At 38.2% G+C, this 21,586-nt stretch overlaps 2 protein-coding genes across 4 annotated transcripts in view; one reads left to right on the top strand and one right to left on the bottom strand.

Annotated features, from left to right (window-relative positions):
- LOC148840021 (protein-tyrosine kinase 2-beta-like) overlaps positions 1–5,842 on the top strand; it is an 81,673-nt gene extending 75,831 nt beyond the window's left edge. For 2 of the 3 annotated variants that reach the window (XM_088906165.1, XM_088906147.1), the window contains 4 exons: positions 1,154–1,200; positions 2,686–2,820; positions 4,449–4,529; positions 5,083–5,842. In XM_088906165.1, coding sequence (XP_088762291.1) covers positions 1,154–1,200; positions 2,686–2,820; positions 4,449–4,529; positions 5,083–5,298 — 479 coding nt within the window. In that variant the 3' untranslated portion in view covers positions 5,299–5,842. The remainder of the gene's footprint in view (positions 1–1,153; positions 1,201–2,685; positions 2,821–4,448; positions 4,530–5,082) is intronic. The other variant, XM_088906156.1, reaches the window with a different exon arrangement.
- Positions 5,843–9,975: 4,133 nt separating this feature from the next.
- Positions 9,976–21,375, bottom strand: chrna2b (cholinergic receptor nicotinic alpha 2b subunit). Its single transcript, XM_088906177.1, has 6 exons — positions 21,303–21,375; positions 17,820–17,971; positions 16,921–16,965; positions 15,805–15,914; positions 11,384–12,476; positions 9,976–10,564 (listed from the first exon to the last, which is right to left on the bottom strand). Exons 1-6 carry the CDS (start codon positions 21,373–21,375, stop codon positions 10,439–10,441), a joined length of 1,599 nt encoding a protein of 532 aa, XP_088762303.1. The 3' UTR covers positions 9,976–10,438.
- Between the last annotated feature and the right edge of the window lie 211 nt (positions 21,376–21,586).

Raw genomic sequence — 21,586 nt, 5'->3', positions numbered from 1 at the left:
CAGCGCACCTTGGACACGCCCCCTGTTCTTCTTCCAGCCCCTATCCTAGTCTTTTTTCCCCGAGTTTTCTTTTTGGTATCTGGCTTGTACGGAAGGGTGGCAAGAAGAAAGCCATTGTTGAAAAACACTCATATCACATCTTGGCTGGAGTTTGCCCAAAGGCATGTGAGAGACTCAACAATAAGGAGGAAAATTCTATGGTCTGATGAGAACAATTTGAACTTTATGTTTGGCACAAACCTAACACAGCACATTACACTGAGAACACCATCCCTACAGTGAAACATGGTGGTGGAAGCATCATGCTTTGGGGATGCTTCTCTGCGGCAGGGACTGGAAAGCCCTATAAAGATAGAAGGAAAATTGGATGGAGCTAATTACAGAAAAATCCTGGAGGAAAACGTGTCGCAATCCGTAAGAGCACTGGGACTTAGAAGACGATTCATCTTCCAACAGGACAATGAACCGAAACATACTGTACAGCAAAAGCCACACTGGAGTGGCTTAAAACCAAACAGGTTAATGTCCTGGAGTGGCCCAATCGGAGCCCAGGCCTCAATCCAATTCAGCATCTGTGGAATGACTTAAAAATTGCTGATCACAAACAGTCCCCATCCAACTTGATGGAGCTTGAGCAATTTTGCCAACAGGAATGGGCAAAAATTCCAGTGTCAAGATGTGCAACGCTGATAGAGACTTACCTCAAGAGACTCACAGCTGTAATTGCTGCCAAAGGTGGTCTTAACAAGTATTAACTCTATAATAACTTTGACATTATAGGGTACTTGGTGTTGATGAGTGGCAAAAATTCTCAGTTAAACGCATCTTGGTTCCGTGCTGTAACACAAGACCGTGACAAAGTCCAAGGGGGGTGGAGACTTTCTATGGGTACTGTATTTTTTAAGATTGATAATCTTTTTGCCTCACTGATTTTCCCATGGTGGAATAAGGGGCTCTGCTTATAATTGTTTTTACATTTGGAAATCTCATCATGACATCACTCTGTCCTGTATCTTTTTTAAACTCAGATTTCACTTGTGAACCAAGTTTCTTGTGCGTATACAATCACTGTGGTGTGTACTGTTTCACTTCACCATTTTCTTGAACTGCCTTCCTTTTTCTTCTGTACTTCTGCTGCTTGCTTTTCTTCAAGCTCAATTCACAGGTCCCCCAGAAAAACCTCCAAGACTGACGGCTCAGGTAATCAGCCAAGTCTGCATCAGTGATTACAGTACATTTACACATATTACTTAATTAAAGCAAAATCTTCCTGGGAAATTGAAATTCTAGCAGAGATTGCTAGGTATGCATTTCTGCCATTTAAGACAATTGTCCAAAAAGTCATTTCCTTAAAAAGTCTTGCTTACCAGCAATATCAACAATGAGTCAGTTTCGGCAAAGTTTTGCCAGTCTGTAACTTGGCAGTACATCAACCTGAATGAACAAATGTCTGTCTTTGAAATGTAAAATCTATATTTTTTTAAATTAAATCGTTCCTTAATGGATACATCTTCAAATAATCCCAAATACACACCTCTTGCATTCTTAGAGAATAAAAATGTAAATATTTGATTTTCAGAATTGTTAAATGTATCATATTCATTTAATAGTAATGTCTTGACAGCAAGAAGTTTTCATTTTGCCAGCAGTTTAGAGTGCATTACATTAATCGTATTCTATACAAACTGTATTATGGCGAGTTTCTTAATCAAAATAATTGCACAAAATAATGAATCTTTGATTTGAAGTACACAGAACTTGGGACTTAAGGGCAAAAAATACAAAATGCTTTTTTATACCTTTGCTGAATTCAATATTAAGATTTAGAAGAATCCCCTTGATTATGTAAACTGTAGAACTTTGCTTCAGTAGAGTTCTAAGTTTTGTATTCAGAACTTGCTTTCATTTTATGAAAACAATGTTGGTTATGCTGTTTGTGTGGGCTCCAGACAGCTAATGATCAGTGTATTCATGGAAATGTTTTTATGTAAAAAACACAAAATGGACACACACACTGGGGTGGTCAGATCAAGTACTTTTGCCAGCAGCCATATCACCCTGCAACTCACAACTGGCAACCCACTGAAGCTCAGCAGGTGTGAGCCTGGTCAGTACTTGGATTGGAGACCTCCTGGGAGAAATGAAGGTTTCTGCTGGACCTGGTGTTAGTGGGGACAGTGGGGGCACTCACCCTGTGGACTGTGTGGGTCCTAATGCCCCAGTATTGTGATGGGGACACTATACTGTAAAGGGGCTCCTTCCTTAGGATGAGATGTAAAACCGAGGTCCTCACTCTCTGTGTTATTAAAAAATCCCAGGGCGTTTTTTAAAAAAAATAGGGGTGTAACTCCAGCGTCCTGGTCAGATTTCCCATTGGCCTTTACGTATCATGGCCTCCTAATAATCCCCATCTCTGAACTGGCTTCATCACTATGTTCTCCTCCCCACTGATAGCTGATGTGTGGTGAGCGTTCTGGCGCACTATGGCTGCTGCGCATCATCCAGGTGGGGCTACACACTGGTGGTGGTGGTGGAGGGGAGTCCCCATTACCTGTAAAGCACTCTGAGTGGAGTGTCCAGAAAAGCACTATATAAGCTTAAGCAATTAATTACTTTAGAATTGGGGGGGGTTGGAGAGCTCTGTGATGTACTGTATGCAGTGATCTCTTGATCCTTGTTGAGCAGCCTGCCCCAACTGCGGAGATGGACCGCTCTGAGGACAAGGTTTACTACTTCGTCATGGAGCTGGTGAAGGTGGTGGTCCAGCTGAAGAATGATGTCAATGTGCTGCCGGCTTCTGAGTATGTCAATGTTGTCAAGGTAGGTTGCTTTCTGTGGAGATAATAATGGCATACGAGAGCAGCAGGAGAATGCTCAGGTTGGCTTATGGAATAAGCGAATCCTCTCTGAAACAATTTTGGGTTGGTTGGTGGTAGTTCTGCTGGCAATATAGTAGTACGATTATGGGGTAAGGGAGGAGGGAATGAAATTGAAGTTCAGTGTTAGTGTTTCAAAGGCTAGTTTTCTTGTTTGAATATTTTCTTGGAACGTTCCAAAGTGAATTAAGTTTAGTAATGTGAATAAAGAGACACCCATGGCTTTTTTCTGTTCTTTTATTTTCACTAGTGCCTTTGGATCCTTGTTTCATTGCTGAAGATGTCATAATTGGATTGACATTATACATTTCTTGATTGTGGATTCTTGTGTCAACTTGTATACCTTTCTATTTTTTGCATTTAAGACTTAGGTTAGCAATTACTCTGATTTCTTTCAGTGGCACATACAGTACATGTAGTTTGAAACACGCCACTGTAGGAGACCCCTGCTTAACTAAATGTACTGTATGCTGGAAGCTTGGAAAGAATGTCACTCTTGAGTTAAATTCTGGTTAGGTCTGCAAAGGGCAGTGATTACAGCTTATCCCAGCAGTGTTGCAGAATGAATAGGAGGGATTATTCAGCAGAGAAATGGAGAAGGATTATACTGTAGGCTTCAGAGACTTCCTTTCACCCATTCAAGTACCTGTTGTCTGAAATTGGCACAAAATTCATAACTACTGATAGTGTTTTTTTACTGAAAGAGTCATTTTGTGTAACAACTAAATCAAATGCGACAGTTATTGCTGCTGTCTCTTGCAAATAATTTGCAGTCACTTTAAATAGTTTTGGAAACTCCCTTGACTACCTGAGGCAACTTTCTCATCTTATTGAGCCCATTTCCTCCGGAGGCAAGAATGGTTGTGCTTGATTTCTGTACTGAAAGGTATCATTGCATTTTCTCAGGCATGTAGTCTAAATTAATGTGATAGGCATTTCAAGTTGTCATTTTCAAGACCCCTTACAGTATTGATGAAGATGTAACTCTCACTAGAGTGTAGAAAATCTGGTTTTGGACTTAATTTTGGAAACAGGAAATGGGAATTGCTTTGATCTTTAATACAAGGTGTTTAGAGACCATATGTTTTTTTCAGAACAGCAGAATAAGCAGAAATAGGAATTTAGAATAGGAATTCAGCTTCTTTGTTAAAATTAAGGTGGTTGAGGTTTGAGTGCTTTCTGAAAGACTGATTTCAGGAAGAAATAACTTCCCTGGCCAATAAAAAAACAGTCTGACAGACTGACAGACAGACTGACCTTTTAATGTTGGGCAGGTTGAACCATTCTAGGTTGTCACTTTCCATTAATTTTGTCTTTTGCTACTAGATGCTACCGTACCTTAGGTCACCATCTGTCTTTGTCAGTGTGGCAGCCTCTATTGGGCCTTTATCCATGTGCTTGCATTTCACCACCTAATGATACAACTGCAGCTGTCACTTTACAAGACTCTTCTAGTTTGTCGCTCAAGCCTAGGCTGGTACCTCAGAAATTCAGGTCTTGCTCCTACAGTGTGCATCATCAGCGGAATCATTTGGTGCAGCACCAGTGACTTCTCCCTCTCTCGTCTTGCAGTCAGTGGGGTTGACTCTGCGCAATCTGATCCACAGCGTGGACGAAGTTCTGCCCACACTGCACGCTTCCAAACGGACAGAGGTAAGAGTTCTTCAGGGTCTGTGTAGACCGCCCTGCCCTTAATGGTTTGTATGCAAAACAGAAATGTTTTTCACGAAATGTATTTCGTGTAAGAATAAAAAAATGTATATTAGTGTACTCCTGTGTGCATTAATCAACCCAGAATTATTTAAAATGACTGTGTTACAATTCTGGCAATTTCCCTGTCTGCACTGTCATCAGTAGCAGTAGCATGATTCCTGCCAAAACTGCACCCCACTCTTCCATCTATAACTTAAAACCTGTTTGGTGCTGAAATGGAAGAAATAGGAGTTTTTTGTCTTTGGGTTCTCTGAAATATGGTTTCAAATTCAAGCTGCTCTTCTTCTGCTCCCAATTTATGTGGTTACATAAATGACTTTGACCTCTAGGTCAAAGTAATTTACAGTAGGTAACCACCACCTGCTAAATCATAAACCCGAATGTCGGTTGTTGGCAAGGCCTCCACCATCATCTTTGTCGTCTTCTTCACGTGGAGTTGTAGTATGGCATGCTGGTTGCGGGCGTGAATCAGCTGGCGAGTTTCTCCCTGCAGATCGAAGGCACTCAGAAGTTGCTGAACAAGGACATGGCGGAACTGATCAGCAAGATGAAGCTGGCGCAGCAGAATGCGATCACCTCCCTCAGCGAAGAGTGCAAGAGGCAAATGCTGGCAGCTGCTCACACGCTGGCCATGGACTCCAAAAACCTCCTGGATGCAGTAGACCAAGCCCGTGTCCGTGCCAACACAGCCAAGCCGTCAGCCTCCTAGCCAGAGCACGGGCTTTGCTGGAACTGGGGGCAACCCTGGAGAGCTGCAGAAGTTATGTGTGCAATAATAAGTCATTTCATCTTACAGTGCTGGCAGATAAATATTACAGTGGAAGTATATGGTACTTTGGCAAAAAACAAGACCTTTGTTTGGTATCAGTTAGGCATGTTACCTGCATCCCCAAATAACACAACTGTAACTATTTTATCGTGTATAATTTTACAAGCTGCAACTCATATTCCTGTTGCTTTAGGTGTTTTTACCCTGTGTGGCTTGACTGAATTCCTGGCTTAATACAATACCTCCCATCTGATTTAATTGTGGAAAAGCCAGTGTTGAATCGTAATAATTCAACGTGACTGTGAGAAGTAAAACATACAATGCTGGCATGTAAAGACTTGTGATAAGGTACAGTACTTGTGGTAATTTTATTCCAGAAGCAGAATATTTTTTTAAAAAAGTGGCACATGAAAGCTGTGCATGTTTTGTAGATTGGAAGGGATTTATTATGTATTACTATTTGAATTAAAAAGGAAAAAATAAATGGTTTATTTTATTTTTTTCTAGTACACATGATAAAACAAGTGTATTTTTCTGTAAATGTTAGGTGACCGCAGCAACAGAGGTAGGTCTAGGGGTGGCATCACATCACTGTTATGCTATGCTGGGGAATTATTTCGTGATGCAAAATTAAAAGCCCTTGGTTATCCTTTGCAGGCCATTGGAAAGCTCATGAATGGTAAATTATGAAAATCACAGACTGTGACTACGTACAGTACTCATCAAGGTGCATATTCTGTTTGTCATGACAAAGTTTTCATTTTAAATTATATCCTTAACTTATCAGGTTCAGGTGGATCACTTGCTCTGGGTTTTCTGGTAATTAAAAGTGGAATTCTCCTTCTGTCACTCACTATTGGAGAAGGGCATCCTGCCTGTGAAAGGAGCAGGTCAGCAGCAAACTGTTGTTTCACAGTCGCTGAGAGTGCAGAGTTATCCTGAACCTCATGCATGTTTTGATCTTGCCACATACTGTACAGTACGTAGCTACTGGACTCTACTGCACATGCAACTCACTATATGTTGACTGCATTGGAAATATCATATGAGAAGACATTGGCAGTTCATTTTTATTGGGTTTCTATGGAAACCATACTTGCCTTCACAAAATATTGGAATTCTTCAAAACACTTAGAGTGATACAGTGTGTTACAGACACCCTACTGTTGCACCTGCACACAGACATGAATGAAAAGATTCGTTTCATGAAGAAAATAAGAATACTTGACTGCGAAATCACACTTGCCCGTGGTTTGCCAGGTTGGAAAACATGAGATTGTATGGAAACTATTGACAACTAATAATTGCACTGAACTTCATACTGTTTCACATTTCCGATTGTCTGCTTTTCCCAGTACAATATCTCTCTACCTAATTCATTTATGTTGTTGTTCTTAGGTTAGCAAGCCTATTTTATTAATTATATTGTGAATACTGTATTTAAAAACTGCAGATTATATGTATAATATGCAATACAGTAATAGTGATAGTTCATTATCCAGCCAAATTTGACAGTACCATTATCCATCATAAATCTATAACTATATAGAGATGTTAACAAACATTTTGCTTTGTTTTTAATGTTTATCTTTGATTCTTTGCTCTGTAAATCTTTCATTTAAAGTATTTTTTCTTTGTTCGGAAGGGTAGAATTTTAATATTAAACACAAATGTGAAATTATTTCTTGCCACCATCTTATGAATAATCAATAACCAATGAATGCTGTGCAGGAATAATTTATTCAGGCATTTTCCTGATTAATAATACTGAAACCATTATATCTAAGGTACTCAAGCACACAGCATTTGTTTCTCTAACACTTCATGTCTGGTAATTCCATAATAGTAATTGAGACATTTTCACTAACAAAATAAATGAAAAGTTAAAAATGAACAAATGGAAGCTATGAATCGGAAGTGATAGAATGTTTTTTATAGGTCTTCATTGTAGTACTGTACATGTACTGTACATAGACATTTCTAATACAAACATAGCTTTAAATATGGAATTTCACTTTGCCTGTTGCTAATAGTTGCAATGCAAAGAAAGCTGTATTGATGTTTGTACTTAATTCATGTTTCAGGAATTATCCTTAACCTCATATGTCAGATTTATGAATATCTAAGACTGCTTGCTGTAGTTGGTAAATGCCCCCTTTAATGAAGTCTGAAGGGACTTCATCCACATATTCAAAACCCTTAAAAGGTATTGAGCCTTGTGGACTTCTTCAAAATGAATGGTGAAACACAAACCAGATTACATAAGTGGAAACTACTTGGATGTGCATTTAAAAGTAATAATAGGGGAACTCTACTCAAAGTGTTGTTGGAGTATGGAACAAGCTACCCAGTCATGTTGTTGAAGCTGATATCCTGGTTTCCTTCAAGAAATGGCAGGTTGCGATCCTTTGATCGGTACCAACAACCAAAAAGACCAGATGGGCAGAATGGCCTTCATTTGTTTGTAACCTCTCTTTATGTTCTTTACAATCTTCTGCATTAAGTGGCACATGAGGTCCATAATGGAAATTTACTATTAAATTAAGACCCCGTGACACTTGGCCAAGGCCAAATAGCACACAAATTAAGTATGCTCATTTGCTGACAAGTTTACACTGATAGTCTGTGAAACAAGCCACGTGGACACTAGTGTGCAATGCAAACAGTAAAACAGTAAAAACAGTAAAACAGTAAGATGATAATGGACCTTTTTTCTCATGTTTGGTATAGCCAAAGCTACTCTAGCTTTGTCAGTTCTGTTTATAATGACCTCCCACAATTCGCAGCCTACAGTTTATTTAGAGGGAGATTAGTGTTCCCAAAAACATTTGAAGAGGGATGAGAGTTCCTAACATTGGAAATCTTACATGGGTTTCAGCAACTGTATATTTTTCATGATCTCATTCATGTTAAAATGAAAAAGAGGCATATTTTGATTATGATGGACATATAAAAGTTACAAACAGACCTTTTTCCAGTTGTTTTATCCTTTGGCTTTGATTAAAATGCGCATGACATTCTAAAACAGCTCATTTCACTTTCATTCTTAAGAGCAATGCTTTCCCTCATTGATGGGCCACACAATAGGCATTATTTTAACCATTCCCAATTTCAGATAAAATGTTCCATAATTTAAATCTAAAGACCATGAGTTGTGCATAAAATAAAAGTGTCTTAAAACATGGACAATGGGTTTAGTGAACCAGCAGAGCCCTTTACGTTGAAGGCTGTTTCAGCTTTTCACAAGGTAATTCTAGATTTGCATATCTGTTTGGCATTTTTCCTGGGTGAAGATAACAATGATCTGCCGTTGTTTCCTCTGGGTCCAGAAGGCAGATTTTAATGCAAATGGATGTGTTAAACAATGGACTATAAATACCCACATGTGTTGAGAAGAGCCATGTGGAGCCTTGCATACCACTGATGGGATTACTGACCCTTATAATTATATGCTCCTAGCGTGGAAACCTGTAGCATCCTGCAATTAGTGGCTACAGTTAAATTCAGCTGTGCCTCGGAGTGTACTAGTCTGATATTTGTATACCTGTTGCTCACATCTCATTTACAGATGTTATAGATAGCTCACTCCTTTTTTCTGGGATATACATGCAAAGTGGATAGTGTATGTATTCAAACACAAATTTGATAGCTGAAGTTTTCTTTTCAGAAAGCTGTTCAGTTTTGATATTCCCAATAAGACCAGGAGCTAGTCCCTGAAGAGTTTGTTTGAAAAATTGTTGTAAAAGCCTGTTGCCACAACAATAGATGTTTTTGTATAAGCAGTCTAAAAAAAGCACTGCAACACAACAAAAGTGTCTGCTCAAATGCCTACTGGTGCAGTATGTGTTAATTCATTTGTTTGATATAGTGAAATATGAGATAAGAAAGTAACTGAGGAACAGCACTTTGAATTTTGTAAAATGATTAGCTCCATCTAATCTTACTATGTATGTCCATTGAATACAATGAACATACATAGTATTACAAATTAACTCAATAATTTATACCTGCCACTAGCAATAACATTTGCATCATTTATAGATGATGTATAAAATGACAAAATTGTGTTTGTGCAGAACATAACAAAGTATATTGTTCATATATAACCTATACTGGGCAAGAACGATTTAACTTGTGTTTGGTGATGATATAAAAGTATAATTTCTGCTTCTATTGGAATTGTCTCTTGTATATGTTAGATTTTAGAAATTCACTGCCTGTTATATATACGGTACATCCTACATAAATATTGAAACAAGCAGTGACTGTGGAAAAAGGAAAGTTTAACTGTACATGTATTGATTTTATTGTTAGGATAGCACACAGCCAGGATTGGCTACTCTGTTTTAACTCTGTTTTTCCTGAAACCTATACTTTATTACAATCTTTGGGATAAATGTCTACACTAGGTAAATTAATTTGCTTTAAAACTTCGAACAGATTCCAGTGTACTAGATATGACATGATTATTCATGTACAAATAAAACAAGACTGAATTATGCTTTGTCTATGTCTTGCAAATTTTACAAGTTATTTCAGTGGTTACCAGGTACTGTTCATATAGTAGTGTGATATATTCTCAATAATCAATAATGAGCCTCCATCCATTTTACCATTCAGGTACAAGGTATAGTTTAATAGGGTCCAATATAGTTCTCTGCATCCAAAAGAAATATTTCTACATGACTACTGGAAAGTTAGCAGTCAACTGGACAACCGTACTTTTTATTTTATGTTACACTGTTGCATTTAAAAATATAATAAAACTATTTCAGTGGCAGCAGTAGCAGGGAGTGAACTCATCCAGAGAAACAAGGGGTCTCTGTGGTTTTTTTTTTCTTGAAGGAGCTAGGGTGCTTTTGTTAAAAAAACAAGACTGTAAGAAACATGCCTTTTTCACCCTGAGAAAACAGCTCTGCACTCCACTGTGTCTGGTCTCTGCCTGATAACAAGGAGACATCATTGGACCTTTTCTCCAGTGCGTCCAGGTAGCACAGGCTTTGGTCAGTCACGCATGCCCCTTCGGTGTTCAAGTCTTTAACAGCAGATCACCCAACCATCATCCTGTAAATAATGAGGCCTAAATCATCCCAGAAAGCCAGGGTGGAAGGAACAGCCCAATCGTGCCCAGTAAACACACAATGATGAACATCCAGAGGAAGATGCGATCGATTACCATGGCAACGTATTTCCAGTCCTCTTTCACCTGAAAAAAGAAGAAAATGGAAATAACTCTCTAAATCTGTCTAAACACTTTCAATATTTATGAATCCAATGCAGGGTCTGGGTGAGCCTGAGCCCCAGCCAGCAGTCAATGGATGCAAGGCTGCAAAATAGTTTGGACAGGACACCAGTCCATCACAGGGCACGCATACACAGGACAGGTGGCCATTTCGACATGCAAATTAATCTAGACAGCGTGTCTTTGGACTGAGGGTAAAAAGCACAGCACCCAGCGAAAACCCATGTGAAGAAACAGCACTCGCCACTATCCCAGAATGCTACTAGTCAGGTGTCATTTGAATTTTAAATACACTGTTAATGGGAGATCATTAAAGTTTATAAGAACAATCTGAAAATGGTTTTCTAAATAAAAGAATCAAATTGGTACTGTAATCAGTGACCCAACAAAAGTTTGACCTCATGACCCCTTTAGATGAAAAGTCAATTCCACATACAGACAAAATCTGCCTCTATCACATTTAAAGCCACTGATTGAAAAATATTTTGCCTTTGAATTATTTGACCATGTGTTTCTCAGTGGTTTATGGTCTGATTATTAATGGTATACTGTCGTTTCTGAAAGCACTTGATTATGAGAGAAATTTAATAAAATCTTAGTTGGTAGAAGGGCAACTGACAACTCCCTTTCGTCCCTTTTCTCAGTGCAATGAATAGAAACTGTTTTTCACAGATAAGCGCAGATAAGAGAAGAAACTCATAGATTCTAATACCACGTTCACTGCAAGCAAAGCTATCACTTCCTACTGCAGACTAACTTTATTAATACAAAGACACCACTTACAGAGAAGTCTGCATCTTCGGCCCGGAGGTGGTCTGCGATGTAGTGTACACCTTCCAGGGCACGCAGGATGCTGGGGGAAAAGGGGAAGTTCGAGTCCGACACCAGGTTGTCTATTTTAGCAGGGCGTTGGGTGAGATTGACCCGGCCACCAAGCTGGCGAGCCATGCCTTCTAGGCGGTAGTGTAGGTTGTGTTTTTGAGGGAGTGGGCTGTGGGCGGGTATGAGGCGAGGGGAAGCAGCACTAGCAGGGGAGAAGGAGAAAGAGGGAAGGCCCAGCTCGGCGTCGTCGCACTTGAGGTCCACATCAGTCTCAAGCCAATACCTGGAAGTGCTGAGCTTGGCCTCACTATGGTTCTGTTGCTGCAGGAGACGTTGGCGTTTCTCGTCTGGGGTGGGGCGCTTCATGAACAGCCAGCGGGGGATGAACTCCAGAAAGACAGTTCTCACCCAGCGGGGCATCTTGTGGGTGCTGGGCGAGCGGTGGTGGACATTGAGCACGAAGACGGTGATGACGATGGAGAGGGTGACAAAGATCATGGTGAAGAGGAGGTACTCTCCAATGAGGGGTATGACTAGGGAGGTGGAGGGGATGATCTCAGTGATCAGCAGCAGGAAGACAGTGAGGGATAGCAGCACAGAAATGCACAAAGTGATCTTTTCACCGCAGTCCGAAGGCAGATAGAAGACCAACACTGTCAGGCAGGAAATGAGCAGGCAGGGGATGATAAGGTTGATGGTATAAAAGAGGGGCAGCCTGCGGATGATGAAGAAGTAGGTGATATCAGGGTAGATCTCATGGCAACAGTCATACTTTTTCGTGTTATATGTGCCCACTGCATTGATGATGGCCCACTCCCCACTCTCCCAGTAGTCCTTGAGGTCTACAGTGTTTTCGATGCGCTCCAGGTCAATCTTGGCCTTGTCGTATGTCCATGAACCAAACTTCATCTTGCAGTTTTGCTGGTCGAATGGGAAGAAGGTGACGTCAATGCTGCAGGAGCTCTTGTAGATGGCTGGGGGCACCCACTGCACCATGCCGGTGTAGAACAGGTGGGCCTTGGTCATGTGGGTCACTGCAAATTCCCCGTCCGCACTGTGCAGACCCGGAGAGACAGCAGCAGCGTTAGACAACAGCACCAACAAAATCTAACATTCAGAATTTGTATTTAAAAAACAATTACCAAAATACTACTGTCATGACCCAGATCAAGCAACAATTATAATTTATATCTCCTTTACATAAGGAGCAACATTAAATTTGTTCTACTTCAGAATACCACATCTTTATCGATAAAGTGCAGTCAATGTTTGAAAACAGAATGGAAGCAAGAAAAGATTTGAAGAAAATATTGTGTTGTACAGGTGAGGCTTTTATTAAGCCTTTATTATTCAATTGCACTTTGGTTTATATACCTGACTGTTGATTAGTGGTACTAGAAATCTGAAATTTGAAAACAGCTCAATAATTGGATGGAACAAATAGTCCCTGAACAGTATTTACTTGTTTTGAAGGTTACAGTTTGAAATCTGGACAACACAGGAGAGTAACCAAACAAGCTAGATGATTGTAGAAAGTGAATTTGCAATTTAATTCACACTTGAAATGGTTTGATATATTTTCTTATGGAGATAGAGTGTATAACGTATAAAATAAATGTGCCTGAGACAGTTGAATCAATCCCCTTAATCCAGCAATTTAAAATGTTCTTTTTTGTATGTAACCCTTAAAATTAATGTCAAATTAAAAAGACAAAATAGTCATAAATAATTATATTTTAATACTCAACAGCTGTATTTGCATTCATCACATAGTAATACCAATTTAACACAGTGTTGCACTCCAATCCAGGAGCACTAGGTGGCACACTGATATACTGTAATATTCAGAGAGACAAAAGAATACCATACTTTAAAAACAATGCAAAGAAATGTTAGTATGACAATGCAACTGAGTCAGACAGTGATACTGTGATGAAGATGCCTTCATCACATATGCAGCTCTTATAGTTTTTTTTCATAACTGCTATACTGTTTTGCAAATTTTAATATTGTAACCACAATATAACATTTCCATAATTTGAATATGCAAACTTCTAAAGTCTTTGTAGATAGTGAAGGCAATAATTATTCTTTACCAGTATCCCAGGATACAATATCCACTTGGGTGAAGGTGCTACATTAATCGGGAGTTCAGGTGGAGAGGTGAGTTAAGAGGAAACTTAGATGGGCCAGATACTGCAGATACTCAAAGTGGAATTTAGTAAGGACAGTGGAGTTAGTCCCCATTTTCTTTGTAAAGAAGTACCATGGAATCTTTAATGAGCTAGTAGCCAAGGTATGAGTTTAATGTTAATTCTCCAATGGAGTGTTACTCTTACAGCACATCCCCAGTTTATATAAATGTGGTCCAGGGGTGGAGTGCCTCCTAGTGGCCAAGCAATATCTTTCACAACTGGAACCTGCATATCTTCCATCCCAGTACTGAACAGAACCTTTGCTTCCGAGTGCTGAGGAAATGGGGATATAAGCTGAACATGTGACTGCCATGTAAATGGGACAAAATGAAACAAGCAAGTTGCTGTGCCACAGGGAAGAAAGGATTCTTTGAAACTGAGTTTAAACAGATTTTCTTCACTTGTATAAAACCTTGCCATTAAATAACTTTTCTTTGACTATTTTCTTTCAACAAAATGTGAAAATTATCGCCATAAGATTATCAACAGTAGAATAATCATTCAAAAGCTGCTTTTTTATGCTTTGTTTTATGCTTATTGGGAATATTTCCAAATATAATTATGGGAAATAATACATTTCTTACCTTGATACCCTAATTTAATCAGTTCTTTTCTTATATAACCAAAATGATTTATATTTGCCAAAATGTAATCTGTTTTGAGATACAATGGTATATGAAGTAGACAAAAATGAATAAGAATCAGTATGTAAAATAATAAGTGCACTCTTATTTTAATGAACAATTCCAGGGTTGGATCAGAATCAGAATCTAGTGATTAAAGAACTGGATAAACAATGACCTATATAAAGGTCAGAAACTTTGGTGTGGGGGAAACGTTATCCCATGAGCAAAGGAGATTTCAGAGGACCTCAGTAAAATACTATTTGATGCTTATTAGTATGGCGAGGGTTTCAAAACCATTTCTAAATATTGTGGGCTACACATAAAAACTATTCAGGACTTTTGTGACTTCACCCAAGATCAGTCATCCTGCCAAAATCTCCTGAAGTACAAATCAGAAAACCATCCAGGAACACAGAACCTCTGAGTAACATTGAAGGATCTGCAGGTCTTTCTCACTGTGGCTAATGTCAGCGATTATGCCTAAGTCATCAGGAAAAGACCCAATTAGAATGGTTTTCCTGGAGAACAGCCATGAAGTAAGCACTGCTCTCTAAAAGGAACATTGCCTCCCCCCTCACGTTCACCAAAGAGCACTTGTACAATCCTCTAAACTACTAAAAGAATGTTCTTTGGATAGTAAGTCAAAAGCTGACATTTTGAGCCACAATGAGAAATAATTAGCGTAGCAAATTCCGAACACTGCCTTCCAACAGAAGACCCTCATGCCAACTAGGGACTGTTTTGCTGCCTCAGAGCCTGGATGGCTTGTCACCTCTGGCAGAACCATGAATTTGGCATTGCATCGGGCCATGCATTTATCGGCTGGAGCTGAGCTAAAAGTGGGTTATGCAGAAAAACAATGATGCTAAACATACATGCTGATCTACAAAGGAATGGCTGAAGAAGAAACTGAACATTCTGGATTGCCCAAGTTAAACTCAAGGTCTAAACCTAACTGAAATGTTAAGGTATGACCTGAAGCGAGCTGTTCATACAAGAACTGTAAGTCATCAAAAATCACAGACATGAAGCGGTTCAGTAAGGAAGAATGTGTCAAAAATAACAAATACTGATGTTATAAGAAACATCTACAGTAGTTAAAGTAATTGCTTTTCAAGGAGGTACTGAAGCTAAGGGTTAACCTATTCACACAAGGATATAAAGTGATGGATTATTTTGTTAAATAATCCAAATTTATCTTCTTATCCTCGGCATTATACATCTAATCAGGTAATCTTAATCTTTTATTAAGATCTAATAACAGTTTAGGTCTAAAATATACAAGAATATGGAGCAAAGGACATTTATACAGTTAACCTTTACTCAGCACTGTGGAGCAAACTACTGTACCTAGCTCTGAAGTTTCATGTTTCTCAACCAGTATGCACTGCATGTCAGTTTACAAACAGTAATGTTATACTTGAAGAAGTGTAGACAGTGACTGCTTACTTTGGTACTGTCTCCATGGAACACCTGTTATCTATGTGTTCTTCCTATTCCAGATTTTACAACCCTTAGCCACTGATCAGATCCGTTTATTTCAGGAACAGCCTCCACTTACTTGTTATACAGCACGATGTCCGGAACCCAGATCATTTCAGATGGGACTCGAATTGATGTGACGTTGTCGTAATCAGAAGGTTTCCATCGCAGCTTGTAGTCATTCCACTCCTAGGAGTGATTACAACATGGTGATACTTTTTGCCACAACATTTCAACATTTCACATCAAGAGAAACAGTGTAATAATCACAAAGCGTTTCTGCCAACTTTACTGGGAATTCTCGAGAAAAGCGTAACAGAGTATGTCTTTGGACTGTGGGTGGAAACCAGAGGAAACTCACATGATCATACAAACTCCATGCAGATAGCAGCCCAGGTCCCAAATGAAGCCAAGGGCTCCAGCACTGCAAGGCAGCAATGCTAACCAATTTTCAACAGTGCCACCCAATAATGATCACATAAAACAATCTATATTGTTAAATCTGCATTTAGTTAAAAAAACACAGACACAAAACCATCGGATATGAAAGAATGGTATATGTAACAGCCTGGGAATTGCCGTAATTTTTAGTATCGCATTTGCTTTATGTTTTATTTTTATTAACTAATTTGTTGCATTACCTTTACTACATGTATCGCACTATTTTGTTTCAATAACTGTCTCAAAGTCTACACTTTCTCCTTGCTAGACTTGTGAGTTTTAACAAATTCCCTTCACAGAACCAGAGTCCACAGTATCTGCTTGCAGAGTTTTTAGTTAAATGGGAGAATATAAAGTATAAAGCCATTATACGTTTAACATAATAGTCAGGTCCACATTCAGGTGCACTGTCACTCGTGGGTTCTATGGGCAATGTGCTTGGCAGTAGCTGTTGTAATATATACTTCACCTTTTGCAAATGTAAGCATAGGAAATGCTCCATGTTTGAGTTAACAGACATATTAATTATACATTAAATATTACCTTGCGGGCAAACAACAGGTTTTTGTACGGAAGGTTATGAAAGGGGACTTGTTTGCTGTTTCCTTACTTATCCGTTGTACTGTACATCAATGCTGACTAGCTCCAAGTCATTTTGAGAGATGACTTTTAAAAGCACCTCAAGCCTTTACAGGAAACTATGTCCTTTTGTTACCGAGAAGTAAAATGAACAAGAAAAATCCTGACACGTTACCTGTTTGAGCCAAACATTTGTTGTCATCATCTGATTCTTCTCGTCCTGTTGAAAAATGGGAAGAGACTTGAGCTGCTGATTTTGTTTGGCTGATTAGACCAATTGTGGACATTCTGTAGCTGGAAAATACCAACTGTATGTCAGCTATACAAAGCAGCCAGGAAAATCTAAACTCTCATTTCCCAATTGTAAGGCCATGGGGTTAATTACAAAATTCTGTGTCGGTCCAGGTTTGAGTTTGCATGCCAGGACTATGTTTTGTTTTCCAGGATTCTTCTTTGCATATTCTCTGCTTGTATTGGATGCTGTGTTAGATTTAGATTACAGTATATGAGATGTTTTAGACATTACTGTAAATTATGGTGTTTTTCAGCACATCAAAAACACAGCATGGCCTCTTGTGGCAGGGTGTTTAGTTTTTCTCAGAACCACACAATATCTTAGGAAAAGTTCTTTATTAACTAAACATATTATTTTTCTTTACTGCAAACTTCATATAACCAAATCAAAAATATGCTGTAGGAAATGATTGATCGTGGATAATGTATTGAAAATTGTCGCAGTATTTTGTTGTAATTTTTGTCATCCCTTTTCACTGTATTTTTGTAATATTAGTTCTTGTTATGTCGTAGGCTGTTAAGAAGCAGCAAGCTAATTCTGCATGAGTCATCACTTCTACATTTTAGAGCACGGCTGAGATCAACCTTTTTCTTTAAACTTTTTAGAATGATTGTAAAAAACGATTGTAGTTTAGAGCCAGGTTTTAGAAACTCAAACTTGTATAGTTGACTTGACTTGACTCTGAAGGGTGATATTTATTCATTTATTACACAGACCTTCATGTTGCATTGTAAAACATGCTGGCATTAGAACTGTAGATCTATTCTGGATACACTCACCACATCAATCAGCTGTGCAATGGAGAGACCAAACTTGACAATGACAACATCAGAAATATTTGGCACTGGCCTAGACCACCTGTTGTAGCCAATAAACAGTTTTTTGAAGAGATCTTCTTCAGCATGGGAGTGAGTTCTCTCATGGCAGAACACTGCAGACGGAATGGAAAAAAAAATATTCATCACTCCAATTTCTCTGTACATGTCATAGTTATGCATTTCCTTATGAGGATGGAATGTATTGGGATAGAATTAACAGATGGTAACTGACACAGTAGGCATGATAAGAACACAAGTAGATAATCAAAGGTATATTTGACACTCAGCAAAACAGAACTTTCAGTTTTAGTGGATCTGAGACCTTGAGAAGATGGTGAAAGGAAATCAATGAAAAACCTCTTTAATGATGTCTAGTTTAGCATAGTTAATGGAAAAAGGTGACTGAGACTTGAAGCCTTTAACCTGATTACTATGTTATTGTTGTACATGCTTTTATGTGTTTATTTTAGAAAATAATAAACATTCTCTTTGGTAAATCTGCTTTTTAAAAAGTTTTTCCAAACAAACAAATTATTATTTATTGTAATTAAAAAAATATTTCTTAATCCTTTCCTTGTTTAAAAAATTATGAGTCAACATAAATGTCCAAGACTTTTTATAGGTAGTGTCTTCTAGTTTCCATTTTGTGTTTAAAGTTGATATTTTAGCTGCTTGCATGTATAACCCTGCACTTCTCTAACGCAATTAAATGTATTCTGTTAGGTTTTTACTTAGTTTTTAATTTTATCAAAATCTTTTTAAATGTTATTTGCTGCTTCTTTTTTTTATTTAATCAGCAAACCTAACTAGTTAACAAAATCTAAATCATTGATATTAATTAGGAAGACTAATGGCCCTAATGCAGATCCCTGTGGTACTCCACTAAAGGTATCACCCCATTTTGAGCATTGTTTGCTTATTTGTACCCTTTTCTATTCATTATCCAATTCCCAATCCAAACACATACAGTTCCCTGAACGCCCACCCCATGTATTTTGAGTAATCAAATCAAAAGCCATCTGAAAATCAAAATACATCATATCAAATGCTCTGTCTATATCTATTACTGTTATTGCTTGTTCAAAGCACAAAGTTAATTAGAAAAGACCCACCTTTTCTAAACCCATGTTGTCTATTACCTAGAATCTTATTGATTCTCTGTGATTCTCTAATCCACAAGTTAGAGTATGTGCATAATGTAAAGAATGGATTTTTCTCCAATGACATGCTACAGTATATTGGGAAGCAACTGAATTCAAGAGATTAGCAGGACTCCCAATCTTCTGGGTTGGTGTGCATTAGCAGAGCAAACATACAGTATCAGTTTACGTATGCAGCGCGTGCAATGGGCTCTATCACTCAAAAAACAGGACTTCTCAGCCACTAATGAAAATGCAGAGTGAGATAAACTGCCATCTCAATGGACGGCGCATTTCAATCAACGAGCAAAGACAGGAGGTTACTACTGTTGCTGCTGACATGACCCTTAGAAGAATTTAAACTTGCGAATTTAAACCTGAATTGAAAAAGAACTGAATTTAAACCTAAATTTAAAAAGAATTTAAACCTGTCCATCTTGGACACAAACTCTATGAAACAGAAAATGAAAAATTCTAAGAGGTGGCATTGTGTTTTAACACCATTCAGAAGCCATCCATGAAAATATGTGAGCAGCATAAGCACCAGACACTGAAAGAGGCAATGGTAGTAATGTACAGTACTGTGCGCTTTTGCTCCTACAGTATATTCCCACAGAATTAGGATGTAGGATTACCTCCCATTGCAGCCAAAATGAGCCTAGTAATTTACCCCACTGCAGAAGGCAGGGAGTGCAATTTCTGCCACACTCAGTTCACTCTACATCTACATCTACTCTACAAAAACATTACTTGTTTAAAGCTAGAGTGGCACAATCTAGTAAACTGCTAGCTTCATAAATATAGTATTACTGAATGTACTGCATATGCAAAACTGAATGTACTGCATATGTATATAATAAAAATTATATACAATTTATAATTATATCAAATATTGTATAAAAATATTGCCATATTTATAAAAAATAAGGATTAAAATTAAAATCCACAGTGATTTAAATACTTATAAAGGTACATTCGTATTTTATTTTTGATAGCTAATGAAGCAAGGATGTCTGAAACCCTAAGATCCAAAGTCTCTTTATTGATTCTTCGCATATGTGTGGTCTTGGAATTAAATACAGTGCAGCATAAATCTGTTGTGTTTCTGGACAGGTGAAAGCTCTGGATTGTACTTCAGCTAAAAGCTTTCTTGCACTTGTCAGGTCTTTTGGGACTGATCTTTGCATTTCAATTTCTGACTAGAAAGGTAAACTCTGTCAGCATGTTGTATGAAAATGAACCAATGTGACCTAACTTACTGGTTATGCAAACGTAACTGAGCAATATTTCTGAGCACAGTACTGAAAATGAATCTACCCAAGTTCATCCACTAATTACCAGGATCCTACATTTTTAGGTTTACTGTTCAGTTATCTGAATTACTGAGAAAGTTTAGTTCATTTCAATTGTTCTATTCTTTTATACAGTATGTAAGAGCAGCACCAAATTCAACCTTGCAAGTAGTGTTCAATTATTAAGGAATCATTTAAAATACTTTTGTTAGAAGATAAATATGACTTATGCTGACGTAGAAAAAGTTTTCTTTGTTATTTTTTAGGTTTTGTAGAAATTAATACACCTACAGTGTTGTGGCTTTAATGGTTTGTAGTAATCGTGTACTCAGGTCTGCACTTTTGAGACACTGAAATTCTAGGTCTAGGGGTGTTACAGTGTGTGGGTCACAAGCTGTACTGGATGGTGTGAGAGTACATCCTTATGAAAGTAAAGGCACCATCTCTTCTGGTGTGGGTTTTGGCAAGTGGCTTCCACAAGAAAAAACTCCATCATCTTCTTCCACCACCAGGGAGGTTTTAAAATGGAGATCTCCTGCATGAGCTCTCTTGTGGGGGTAGGATTCTTAATCTGTGCTCCTGTGTTCAAATACCGTGACTGCTACCTGAATTATTTATTTTCTCTCTGGGTTATACTTCAGCTAAAGTCCAGGGAAGCACTGCTAGCGTTGCTACCCTGTACCCCAAACTAGACACTGCAATTGGGTTCTTTCTAATTATATGTAAATTATTGTTAAAAAATCGCAGTAGAAAATAAATTACTGTTAACTTTACAGATGTGTCAAAACATTAAAACAGAAAGCAACAGTTGGTAATTTTTAAACTCTTTCAGTTGATAGGAATTTAAGGACTAAACAGAATATGGCGACTTAAACGTTAGGAATGAAAAACACAACTTTCCATTCTATATGTGATTGTTTCCAGCCAAGTTACCTGTCATAATGTATCATTGTGCATCGAACATGCAGTAATGAGAAAAATGAAGATGTTAGTGATTGGAAATAATCACTTACTTGACTTACATAAGATGAAACAACAGAACAGCGTGGTCCTCACGGAGAACATTTTCTTGAAATTGCTTTCCATTTCTCCCGAATGCAAAGAAATCTCAGCGCCTTCCTCAGTTGAAAATCGAAGGTATTTTTTCTAAAGTTATGCCATATTTTGTGTGGTACGGTTATCTGGAAATCGTGTTTTCTGGAAAATCATTCTTCTGGACCTCGATGCAAGAGTGAACCTCTTCTTTCCTACTCATTGCGAGAACGAATTGACACCAATCCAATTTCAGTTTACCCTT

The sequence above is a fragment of the Atractosteus spatula genome, chromosome 2, assembly GCF_055471065.1.
Source record: "Atractosteus spatula isolate fAtrSpa1 chromosome 2, fAtrSpa1.hap1, whole genome shotgun sequence".
Lineage (NCBI taxonomy): Eukaryota > Metazoa > Chordata > Actinopteri > Semionotiformes > Lepisosteidae > Atractosteus > Atractosteus spatula.
This window is presented reverse-complemented; position numbering and strand designations above follow the sequence as displayed.